This window comes from Serinus canaria, chromosome 28, assembly GCF_022539315.1.
Source record: "Serinus canaria isolate serCan28SL12 chromosome 28, serCan2020, whole genome shotgun sequence".
In the NCBI taxonomy this organism is placed as follows: Eukaryota; Metazoa; Chordata; class Aves; order Passeriformes; family Fringillidae; genus Serinus; species Serinus canaria.
In genome coordinates, this window is record NC_066341.1 from 3,017,522 (window position 1) to 3,030,030 (window position 12,509).

The 12,509-nt window shown below is 55.1% G+C and overlaps 1 protein-coding gene across 5 annotated transcripts in view; it reads left to right on the top strand.

The window, feature by feature from the left end:
• Positions 1-12,509, top strand: part of MAST3 (microtubule associated serine/threonine kinase 3) — a 28,696-nt gene that overhangs the window by 7,392 nt on the left and 8,795 nt on the right. For all 5 annotated transcript variants that reach the window (XM_050986191.1, XM_050986192.1, XM_030232261.2 and 2 more), the window contains 8 exons: positions 5,193-5,281; positions 5,512-5,584; positions 5,766-5,786; positions 6,926-7,004; positions 7,925-8,082; positions 11,104-11,179; positions 11,950-12,159; positions 12,236-12,337. In XM_050986191.1, coding sequence (XP_050842148.1) covers positions 5,193-5,281; positions 5,512-5,584; positions 5,766-5,786; positions 6,926-7,004; positions 7,925-8,082; positions 11,104-11,179; positions 11,950-12,159; positions 12,236-12,337 — 808 coding nt within the window. The remainder of the gene's footprint in view (positions 1-5,192; positions 5,282-5,511; positions 5,585-5,765; positions 5,787-6,925; positions 7,005-7,924; positions 8,083-11,103; positions 11,180-11,949; positions 12,160-12,235; positions 12,338-12,509) is intronic.

Below are 12,509 nucleotides of genomic sequence, written 5' to 3' on the forward strand. Positions count from 1 at the left end.
GTACCCATCCTTGGTGTGTGTGGGTTTGGCAGGGGTGTTAGAGGGAGGACATACCCTTGTGACCCCCTGTGCCAAGGTGGACACTACTGATGGGATGGATCCCATGTGGCACGTGGCCTGAGGCAGGGTGAGGGTCCCCAGGGTGCCTGGAGGGGTGGGAAGGGGCCAGAACTCCCACCCCCTTTGTTAGCAGGGCTGGGGGTGCATAAATGGGGTGCAGTGGGGCTACCCCAGCTCTCCAGCTGCAAGGCCAGGCCTGACCCAGGCAGGCTGGTGAGACACGTCCCCAAAGAGGGGCACAGGAGCTGCAGAGCACCCACTGAGCCCCCCAGGTGTGGGTGGTGGAGGCTGGGACCTCCCTCCAGCAGGTTTGGGGTGCTGAAGCTGGCCCAGGCATCAAACCCTGCCAAGGCTTTGTGTGACTGAGGTGTTTAATGGGTGCGGAGGCAGAGCAGAGAGGTTCCATTGTTGCTGTCTCTCAGTGTCAGTGTGAGCTGGCACAAAGCAACACGGTTGCTTAGCAAAGGTATCCATCCCATCCCAGCCTGGGAAGGCTCACCTGGGCTGTGGGAATTCCTGCTCCCAGTGCACGAGGATGGGCAAAAACGGCCTTTAATAATTAAGAAAAGATGTTGGATGGGGTTTTCCAAGCTGGGGTGGCCAAGCTGGGGGGGCTCAGGGGGAGATGTGTAATTGGAAAGATGATCTAGGCAGTCATCTGTCTCCAGCTGAGCATGATGAGGCTGTAATTCTCATGAAGGGCAGAGGATTTGCTCTTCTTTCATTGGTATTCCTAGAATCCACGGTGAGGACTGCTCTGGCCTATTTAACAGAAAGCATATGATGTTATTTTGTGGGATTAAGAGGTTGGAGGGATCCTAATTTCCCGTGGGGGATGTGGAGATGGCCGGTGCAGGGCAGAGAGGCGGTGGCTTGATGCTGACAGGGTTCTCCTTCTCCATGGATGGCTGTTCTCACCTCAAACAGCACAGGAGCACAGCCCAGCAAACCTGACAGGTACAATTTCCTCCCCACCACTGGGAACTCACAGAGCAGGGATGCACCCCAGGGTGCTGGGCAGGTTCTTGAGGCTTTTTCTTGCAGTGCAAAGAAATAAATAAGTGTATTCCCAACTTGTTACCCTGTGATTTCCTTCGAGGATTTAGGATTTTGCTCTTGGGAGGTGCCTGGTGTGTTGCTTGGTGCTCCAGGGTGGGTTCATAGGAGCAGCCACAGTGCTTTACTCTGGGGTGGGATGAGGGTGTGGTGGGGTCTGTGCCAGGCAGTGTGTTGCATTTCTCTCTCCAGACCCTGGTTCTCATCCCAGCCCCATTCCAGCCCTGTCCCAGCCCCATCCCTGGAGGCAGCCGAGTTCAGTGCTGTCACAAGTCATGGAGGACAAATATCATGAAGAAACTTGGGATGCAGCTGCTTGGTTCAGCGGGTTTCAAAGTTAAACATGAATTTGTCCCACTGGAAAGCAATTTTTTTTCCAGGACGTGGTGATCCATGGCACTTCCCCAAATCTCCAGGCACATTGGAGCTGTTGGGGGATACGGAGCCAGCAGGGAAGGGAGCTGGGAGCACAGACACGTGCTCCCAGTCACGCAGCAGGAGCGGAGCTGCCTGCTCTGCCCTTTGAGATTGTGCCTGCTCCCTTATCACCTTCCAACCCCGCCCTGCTCCCTCCACCCCGCACCCACTTTGTCCCAAACCAGTTCTTTTCTGCCTCGGGTTCACCTGCCCGCAGTGCCCGGCACCGCGCTGGCACTGCCCCACGGTGCTCGGCTGTCCTGGCAAGGTTTAGGGACAGATCCCACGGGAGATCAGCGGGAACTGCAGTCCCTTTGTGCACTTCCCTGCCCGGCCCTCGGTGTTCCAGAGCCCTGGCCCCGAGCCACCCATCCCTGCTCGCCCAGTTCCTGGCAGAGCTGAGTGTTGTGCCGTGCAGAGCATCCCGGGAGGCTCCCCGGGAGCTGCTCACGGTACCAGCCCCAGCTCAAGGAGGGCTTGGGCAACACTCTCAGGCCCAGCATGGTGCCTGTGCAGGGCCAGGAGTTGGACTTGATGATCCTCGTGGATCCCTTCCAACTTCAGGGTATTCTGGGACTCAGTGGAGCTGCCAGGTTCTGCCAGCTCCTGCCCCTGGACATCCCATGCCAAGGCCGGTTGCTGCTGCCGTGCCGGTTCCTCCTCCCGACGGTTGACACACGATTTTGCTCCAGGCTTTGGGGTCACACAGGCTGTCACACAGGCTGTCACACACTTTCCATATCCCTTGAAACAAGTTCTGGATGGCAGCAGCAGCTCCACGGCCAAGGCAGCCTCAGCCCGAGAGATGCTGACAGCGATTTTCCACTCCATTTTTGGTACCAAACGTGCGGGGAGGTGATGGAGGCAGAGCGGGCAGCAGCCCCGGCGCCTGCCAGCGGGGCTCGGCAGTTGTTTGTGCCCCGGGGCTGCTTTCTAGCCCGAGGTTTCCGTGCGGGAAGGATGGGAAGCAGCTGGAGATGATGTGTCAGGAGGAGGGGGGTACAGTGGTGCAAGATGGTTGTGGGAGCGAGGGTGGAGCCGCGGAAACAGGAAACGCCGGCCTCGCTCTGTGTCACCGCTACTGGAACTTGCCTCACTAAAGGTTTGTTTTCACTTCCAAAATGAAAGCGAGGGAGGAGAGGTGAGCCCCTCGTCCCCCGGGCTGTCCCCTCTGCAGGACACAGAGGTGGTCCCTGTAGAAGTAGAGCAGTGTCAGAGCTCTTTGAGCCCTCCTGGTTCCTAAACCTCTTCCTGTGCCACTGCGGTGCCGGGGCAGGGCTGCTCACCCTGCCTCAGTTTCCCCTCCAGCACACAGGGCAGAGGCTGTGGGTTCTGGCTGAGAGTTTGCAGCTCTGCTTGGCCTTCAGGCCTGTGTTTATGTGAGAGAATCAAACATTGGAGGCAGGAGAGTAGGGTTAGATGGGATGTTGGGAAGGAATTGTTCCCTGGGAGGGTGGGCAGGCCCTGGCACAGGGTGCCCAGAGCAGCTGTGGCTGCTCCTGGACCCTTGGCAGTGCCCAAGGCCAGGCTGGACAGGGCTGGGAGTAACCTGGGGTGGTGGCAGGAGTCCCTGCCATGGCAGGATGAAGTGATGTGAAAGTTCCCTCCCAACCCCAACCATTCTGGGATTCTGTGATTCTAGGAAGGGGTGAATGCTTGGGGAGGGGAAGGTTTCTGTCTCCTCCCAACATCTCAGCTCAGCCCAGGTGCTGAGAGCGAACCTCTGAGCCCTCCAGGGTCACTGCAGCTCCAGGTGAGCTCAGAGCAGTCACAGGAGGTGTGTCCTGGGGGACAGCCAGAGACCCCTCGTCCTGGGTGCAGAGGAGGGGTTTGGGGGGCCCCAAACAGCTTCCCTGGTGGCCAAAACCTTCAAAAGAGTTGGGGCTTCTGGTTTTAGCTCCACTAAAACCAGAGCAGGAGGAGGCCTCTAGGGGAGAGATGCCAGAGAGAGGTGAGGAGTGCTGTCAGGTGTGGAGCTCTGTCCATGTGTCTGGAGCTCTGTCCATGTGTCTGGAGCTCTGTCCATGTGTATGGAGCTCTGTCCATGTATCTGGAGCTCTGTCCATGTGTGTGCAGCTCTGTCCATGTGTCTGGAGCTCTGTCCATGTATCTGGAGCTCTGTCCATGTGTATGGAGCTCTGTCCATGTATCTGGAGCTCTGTCCATCTGTCTGGAGCTCTGTCCATCTGTCTGGAGCTTTGTCCATCTGTCTGGAGCTTTGTCCATGTATCTGGAGCTCTGTCCATGTGTATGGAGCTCTGTCCAGGTATCTGGAGCTTTGTCCATGTGTCTGGAGCTCTGTCCATGTATCTGGAGCTCTGTCCATGTGTGTGCAGCTCTGTCCATGTGTCTGGAGCTCTGTCCATGTGTCTGGAGCTCTGTCCATCTGTCTGGAGCTCTGTCCATGCGTCTGGAGCTCAGACCACACCTTGGCTCTCCATCAGTGTCTTGTACACCCACCTGGAGGTATCTGTTGTGAATCCCTGTCCTTTACACCCTGGATGCCACATCTGCCCCTCCCTTCTGTTTTTGGGATCCGTGGAGAACCCCTTCTCTCCCAGCTCACCCCCTGGGTGCTGTGGGTGTTTGTGGCCCTGGGGTGATGTTGAAAGCTGTCCTTTAATTAGCAGCATCTGTGTGGGTTCCTGTTCCCAGCCCAGTGAGGAAACTCGGTGTCTTTGAGGAGTCTGCAGCCTGAGGAAGCGGAAATAGGGGAAGGGGAGGCTCCTCCTCGTGCCTGAGCCTCTGCTCTGGGCCGTGGATATTTGCAGTTTCCTCTTGGCAGAGTGAAGGAGAACTTAAATGAGCCCATAGTGCTTTGAATGGGGTTGAAATTGGGAATGGGGTGTGACAGGAGTGGGGAGCAGCAGGGGGGATTTTTGAGGCTGAGCCACTCTTGCAAGGCAGCCTTGGGCTCAGGGCTGAAAGGAAAGGAAAACCAAAATTCTTGTGAGGATGGGAGGGTGGGAATGGAGATGGGGATGTGAAGACCCAGTGCTTGTGGATGTGGCCTTGCAGAGAGGCTCTGTGGGACGCTGGGCTGTGGGACCAGGATGGGATTTCTGGGGAGTTTTGGGGTGTCAGGGTGCTGGTGCTGCTTTTCAGCTGGTGCTGGTGCACGTGGCTCCCTCCTGCTGCCAGACACAGCACAGCCCACCTGGGGCAAAATTCCCACAAATTCCTGGTGACACTGCAGCCCCAGGGGGTTGGGACTGTCCTCTCTGCTGTGACATGGAGACCACCAAGGGCAGGGGGATTTGTAGGAAATGGGGGCATTTGCCATGCACTGGAGTGGGTCAGGTTGTGGCTGCTTGGCATTTCCACTGCTTCCTCCTTTTACATCCCTTTTTCTATTCCTGCCTGGGGCTGTTGCCCAAGAGGCCTCCTGCCTCTGTCCTCCCCAGCCAGCCAAAACCAGAAGTGGGACCTTGTTGGGACAGTTCTTTGTTAAAAATAGCCTTGTCTGCCCATCTCCAGCAGCCTGGGCATGGATCTTCCCTGTGGCAGGAGATCTGTGATCAGTGGGCTGACAGCAGCCTTGTTCCCTGGCACAGGAATTCATGTGCAAGCAGATATTTATTTATGTGCCTGAGCCCATCCAGCTCTGGCTGTCATGGATTAATTAATTAATTAAATGTATTCCTCTCTTTCTTCCCCAGTTGCCGAAGCAGCAACAGGAAGAGTTTAGTGGTGGGCACCCCCTCTCCAACCCTCTCAAGGCCTCTGTCCCCTCTCTCTGTGCCAACAGGTAAGGGATTATCCCACTGGGTGCTTCAGCATCTCCTCAAACTACCCAAATATTTATACCCAAGGCTTCAGCACCTTGTTAGCAGCCTGGACTGGCTCCAGGTGCCCTCTCCAGGGGGAAGTAGGTTGGGAAGTGCCTTAAACACTTTCCCCTGAAGGAGCAGCCTGAAGCACTCTGGGCATTGTGCTGGGGTGGGTTTTGGGATGAGTTTTCCCCCTTTGTCCCTGCAGCTGGGAGCAGTCCCTTGGACAGCCCACGGAACTTCTCTGCCAGCACCTCCATCAACTTCCCCTTTGCTCGCAGGTGAGCTGCCAGCCCCAGTCCCAGAGCAGTAAATACTCACTAGTAAAGATCATTCCCCCTCCAGGGAACTGTTCTGTTGATCTCAAGTGGCTTCTTTTGCTTTTATTTTTGCTTTTCTTCTGCCTGCTTTCTGGCCTGGTGCTGTTTCCTGTGCCATGACTGGTTCCTCCTGCCACCCCAGCCATGCTCCTCGGACTGACAGGCAAGTACCAGGGATGGGAATGGGCTGTAATTTGGGGAGGTGTCTGCTCCACATCATCAGGAACCTTCTTTTCTAAGTGTTCAAGGCCAAGCTGGACAGGGCTTGGAGCAATCTGATCAAGTGGAAGGTGTCTCTGCACATGGCAGGGAGTGGGGTTGGGTCTTTGAGGTCCTTTCCAGTGCAAGCCCATCTGGGACTCTGTGATTCTTTATTTGCATCCCTGTGTGGGGAATTTTGCTCCAGGACTGAGCTCCCTGCACCTCTGGGAGCAGAAATATCTCTGCTCCCATCACACCACCCCTGGCGTGGTGTTCAGCCCCATCTCAGACTCCTGATGGATTCTCAGAAGATGTCCAGGGATCTCTCATCCAGGTCCCCACAGAGGCAGCTCCTGCTGCATCCCCTCCCCAGCCCACGCCCTGTTTAACTAATTAATTAATTGCACCCATGGAGGGTGGATGGCTGATTTTAACCCATCGATTGTCACGTGGAAACAAGCCCGAGGCTCTGCTGGTTTGCACACTGTAACAGAGGGAACAGCCAGGCTGTGGGGTCAGGAGTTTGCGAGTGCTGGAGCTGGATGTGGCTCCCTGCCAGCTCCTGCTGTCCTTGACCCCAGCAGGGAAATGGCAGTGGGAGGTGAAGGGCCTTGTCTTGACCTGGATGTGTCCCCATCCCTTGGAAACATCTCCAAGAGGAAGCATTCGCCTGCCTACGAGCACTTCCCTTCCTGTTTATGGCCAGGCTCTGCTCCCCGGCGCCTGCTGTCTCAGGATGAGTCTTTGGGAATCCCAGTTTCTCACCAAGAAAACTCCCAGCAGGCTGAATTTTGCTCTAATTAAAAATCAGACTCTTGCAGGCTTTTTTTTTTTTTTTTTTGCCCTGTGTGAAATGCATTCAGTGGAGCCCCAGCTCTGTCCCTTTGCAGTGACCCTGCTGCCTGCCACTGTCCCTGCACCACCCCCTCACCTGCAAACCCCTTATTCCACCCCCTCTCAGTCCATTCTGAAAAGAGATTTCAGGGCTTTATCCTAAAGCCACACCTGTGTCCTGCTCCCATCTTTTGGCTCTGATGCTGTTGATTTGCATTTAGATGTTGGGTTTTTCCCCATGTGTGATTGTTGTGCTTGCACTGGCAGGGCTGATGGCAGAAGGTGGTCACTGGCTTCGTTACCCTCCTCTGGCTATGGGACCAACACCCCCAGCTCCACGGTCTCGGTAACGTTTGCTTTCTCAGGGTAGCAGCTGATAAGATCCTAAACCCCTCTGATTTTTGGTGAAACACCTCCCAAGCTCCATGGTGCTGGGTTCTAAAGAACCATGTGCTTTAGATGCTTCCTAAATGAGCTTTTAAAAAATCATAAGGCTTGGCTGTGGGCTTGCAGCACCCCTGGGGGTTACAGTGTCCCCATTAGAGCATCTCTGGGTTAACTTCATCCCTGGGAGTTACAGCATTCCTGGGAGATACTGTGTTCTAGGGTCACAGTGTCCCTGGGCATCAGAGCATCCCTGGGAGTTACAGTATCCCTGGGAGTTACTGTGTCCAAAGGTTACAGTGTTCCTGGGGTTACAGAATCCCTGGGCATTAGAGCATCTGTGGGAGTTACAGCATCCCTGGGCATTAGAGCATCCTTGGGGGATACAGCATCCCTGGGAGTTACTGTGTCCTAGGGTTACAGTGTTCCTGGGAGTTACAGCATTCCTGGGCATCAGAGCATCCCTGGGAGTTAGAGCACCCTGGAAGTTATGGCATCCCTGGGCATTACAGCATCCCTGGGAGTTTCTGTGTCCTAGTGTTCCTGGGAGTTACAGCATCCCTGGGTGTGACAGGACTGAGCTGCCTGGGATGCTGGAGTTACAAGGGATGGGGCTCAGGGGAGCTCAGTGGAGCTTTGAGTAGGAGAATGGTGGATTTTGGGCTGGCAGTGAGCAGTGCAGACCTCCCCAGCCTGCCCCTGTCCACATTTCACACTCCCAAGCCCACCCCACGCTGCCTGTCAGTGCTTCCAGCCAGGATATTTCCCTCACGGGCTCGCTCACTGCCGGGAAGCACAGCCCATCACTGATCTCCCTCGCTCACTGCCGGGAAGCACAGCCCATCACTGATCTCCTTCATCCCTCTCTCTCTCTCTCCCCAGTCATCTTCATCCTCCCAGGAGCGCCTGCACCAGCTGCCGTACCAGCCCACCCCCGACGAGCTGCATTTCCTTTCGAAGCATTTCCGCAGCACCGAGAGCGTCACGGACGAGGAGGGCAGGCACTCGCCCTGCCTGCGCCCACGATCCCGCAGCCTCAGGTGGGAGGCAGCTCCCAGGACAAGGCTGGCTTGGTTTGGAAAGCCAGGTGTCAGGAGGCTCCCCTGAAATGGGAAATGTAAACCCCCTCCCTCTGAGTTATTATCATTTTGAAATTTATGGGCTCTCAGGCAAAGGTAGGGAAGATGGGAATAGGAGTAACAGGTCTTTACTAGGAAAATTAAAACTACAAATGCAATAGTGCAAAAAAGAAAACAAACCACTGACAGAGTCAGAATAGGAGCTGAGCCCCTGTGGGTCAGGGTGGTGGCAGCAGTCCCATCCCATGCCAGCTCTCAGGCAAAGATATGGGAATAGAAATAACAGTTATTTACTAGGAAAATTAAAAATACAAATGCAATAGTACAAACAAACAAAACAAAAAACCAAACCACTGCTAGAGTCAGAATAGAGCAGACCCCCTGTGTGTCAGGGTGGTGGCACAGTCCCATCCCAGGGGGGCTCAGGGTGGTGGCACAGTCCCATGCCAGGGGGGCTCAGGGTGGTGGCACAGTCCCATCCCAGGGGGCTCAGGGTGGTGGCACAGTCCCATCCCAGGGGGGCTCAGGGTGGTGGCACAGTCCCATCCCAGGGGGGCTCAGGGTGGTGGCACAGTCCCATCCCAGGGGGGCTCAGGGTGGTGGCACAGTCCCATCCCAGGGGGGCTCAGCCCTCCTGCAGTGCCAGCTGTGGCTCTGCTGGAGCAGGGATCCTGCACAAGGGGGGAGTTTTCCTCTGCAGCTCCAGGGCTGCTGGAGATGGGCCTGCTCTCCCTCTGGGAATGCAGGGCAGCAGAAAGCTGCTCCTCTGGGAATGCAGTGGGCAAAGGCTGCTGGGCTGTTCCCAGGGCAGATTGGATCCAGGTAGGAATGCTTGGCTCCTCCCCTGGGCAGAGCATCTCCCATGGGATGGTGGAATTTGATCAGCCCTGCAGGGACACTCAGTGGCCATGGACAGCAGAGATCTCCTGGAGGGAGGGTTGGCTGTGGGAGAGATAAAGAAAAAACTGCCCAGTGAACAGAGGAGAACTGCCCAGCTCTGACAGGTGGAAATAGAACACACACCCCCATTTCCAACTTAAAACAAATGCTGGCACATCCAGGGCACCCTCTGCCCTGTCACCAGCTGTTCCTGGGGTGTCCTGGTCCTGCTCTAACCTTTGTATGAAATTACCTGGTTAGATTCATGTCTGTACAGGATGCCAGTATCATATAGCTGTTCTAGATACAGTTTAACTATACCCTGGGTCTTTTTTTGTTCCCTGGGTATTTTTGGTTTAATCCCTGTTTCCTTAGGAAAGTAGGAAATGCTCTTGGGCCAAAATTTGGCTGGAGTCAAATATTTCCAATTTCTAGAGGGAATCTCCTTGTGGGCTTTTTAGGAGAAATTAGTTTATTTTGTATTAGGTAGTTTCCAGTTGGGATTAAAAGTACACCCTGATATTCTATAAAGACCTGGTAATTTACCCAGGGAGTGGAGACCTTTTTCATGTCCTCCATGGTGAGGAGGATCCTGTTCTAGACCTTGAAGAACATGGGACAGGGGTTTCTTGGAGACCCCTACCTCTCACAGGATTTACTTCTCCCGTATCCCAAACCCTGATGTGGGTTTTCCCCTTGCAGGGAAGTGGAGGAACTTTGGCTTGAGGTTGTAGGTGCCTCATCCCTGGAAATATTCAAGGTCAGGTTGGATGGGGCTCTGAGTGAGCTGGCCTGGAGGAAGGTGTCCCAAAGTGTTCCGTGATTCCCCATGGTCTGGTTCTCAGCATCTTCTCAGCTGCTGGGATGTGGCATTGCTCTCCTGGCAGCAGGCAATACCTGTCTCCTCGAGCTGGAGCTGGAGAAACTGGGATTTGTTCCACAGTAGCTGCTTTGCAGCCTCCTGCTCAGTTGTCTGAATGATTTTGGTGGCGAGGAAGGGATCACGAAGCAGAAGCCCAAGCAGTGGCCATCCTTCTATGACTTACCTGATGTTAAAAAATAAAAATCCCATTTCTGGGCTTGCCTCAGAAAATATCACTTTTCCTTGCTGGGACTGGCCTTTGCCTCTACCAAAAAAAACCCACAAGGAGTGCAGGTGACTGGGCATTTGTGGGCTGGAGAGAGGAAAATTTGGAGAAGGCATTGAGCCAGTGGCCACAGCATTGTGTGAGCTGACCCTCAGCTGTACCTGCTGAGCTCCACCTTGCTGCTCCAACACCACACCCTGTGCAGTGAGCCCCCCACACTGCCCAGCACCAGGGGCTTCTGCTTTTTGCAGGGGATGTTTTTGTTAAATCCTCTTTTCCCTCTGAAAAATCTCCAGACCCTCTTTGCTAACAGAGGCAGAGCCACAGCCCTGCATGTTGCCGGCCGAAATTTCATTAAAACCAGATTAATTATCTGGCTGGTGTTTGTAGGTGGTGAGATTTTTCACCCAGGAGATGCCAGTTCTGCAGCTGGCACAGCACAGGCTGGGGCAGGGCTAGGGCTGGTTTTAATCACAATGTCTATTATTTTATACTGGTTAATGAGTGCTGGCTGCTCCTGTGACTTGTTTTGCATAACGGGATCACCAGGCAGAGCCCTGGGAGGGGCAGTGTTGGGTGAGGGAAGGAGGAAAACCATGTTTATTGAAGGTTGATGCGTCCACCAGGAGGTTTGGTCGGGTTTTTTGTGTGCTGGTGAGCTGCAAAAATGGCAACAATGGCAAGAAATTGTGGGATCCAGAGGAAGGGAAAGATGAGCTCATTCTTCAAAGCTGAGGGGATGATGGAACATCCAAAACCTCTCAGTTCTGGATTTCCAAGTGAGTTGTGTTTGGGGTCCTGGGTTAAGCTTCCCTAGACCACATCCCAGGGACCTCCAGTGGCTGAGATATGCTGGGAGTGCTGGCCCAAGGCTGGTGGCTCTGCTTGGATGAGTTTTCACCCCTTGGAACCAGGAGTTAGGAGGAGGGACCACATTGCTCTCCAGGGTGGTGGCTGTTTGCACAGATGTGGAGGCCTGGAGCCTCCTAACGCCGCCCTTCTCCTCCCTCTGCAGCCCCGGACGGACGAGCGGAACGTTCGACAATGAGGTGGTGATGATGAACCACGTCTACAAGGAGAGGTTCCCCAAGGTAACTTGGGCCAGGACTTGGGGCATGAGCGTGTTGGTGCCTCCACGGCATCCTGGCAGCACCTTCTCCTCCCTGTGGGAGGATGGTATGTGTGGGTAGGTCACGGGGGGTGTTGGGGACACTGGGGACACAACAAACCTGGGGTTTGTTATCCACACCAGTGCCCCGTCTCACAAGCAGGCAGAGGTCTCTGGAGACTTTGGTGGAGCTTTTGCAGTCTGTTGGAAGCTGGTTCCCAGGTGGGGCCTTGATGTGTATGTGGATATTTCAGCTGCAGGAGGTGGTGGGGTGAGAGTCTGGATGGCCAGACCCAGTGCAGGAGGTAGGATGAGATTCTGGATGGCCAAATCAAATGAAAGAGGTGGTAGGGTGAGATCCTGACTGATAAAATCCAGTGCAGGAGGTGGCAGAGTGAGATCCTGGCTAGCCAAACACAGTCCAGGAGGTAGGATGAGATTCTGGCTGGTCAAATCAACTGCAGGAGGTGGTAGGATGAGATCCTGACTGATAAAATCCAGTACAGGAGGTGGTAGGGTGAGATCCTGACTGATAAAATCCAGTGCATGAGGTTGGGGGTTGAGATCCTGGCTAGCCAAACACAGTCCAGGAGGTAGGATGAGATCCTGGCTGGTCAAATCAACTGCAGGATGTGGTAGGGTGAGATCCTGACTGATAAGACCCAGAGCAGGAGGTGGTAGGGTGAGATCCTGGCTGGCCAAACCCATGGCATGGGGACGTTCCTGGCCATCACCATCCACTCTGCCTTGCAGGCCACAGCCCAGATGGAGGAGCGCCTGCAGGACACCATCACAAACTTCTCCCCGAGCAGCACCCTGCCCCTGGCTGATGGGGTGCTGGGCTTCATCCACCACCAGATCATCGAGCTGGCCCGAGACTGCCTGGCCAAGTCCCAGGGAGCTCTCATCACCTCCCGCTACTTCATGGAGCTGCAGGAGAAACTGGAGAAGATGCTCCGAGATGTGAGTACGGGGCAGTTCCCTGCCTGGTGCCACCTCCTGAGGCCACCAAGAGACACCTGGCTTCTGTTCCCAACAGGCTCAGGAGCGTTCTGAGAGCGAGGAAGTGAAGTTCATTGATCAGCTGGTGAGGAAGCTGCTGATCATCATCTCCCGGCCTGCCCGACTTCTGGAGTGCCTGGTAAGACATGGAAGCTCCTCTCTTGTCTTTCATGGTCTGTGCCAGCCCAGAGAGGAGGCAAAGCCTCCAGGATGCCCCTGGATCCCTGGAAGTGTCCAAGGCCAGGCTGGACGGGGCTTGGAGCAACCTGAGATGGTGGAAGGAGTCCCTGATCTTTAAGTTCCCTTCCTGC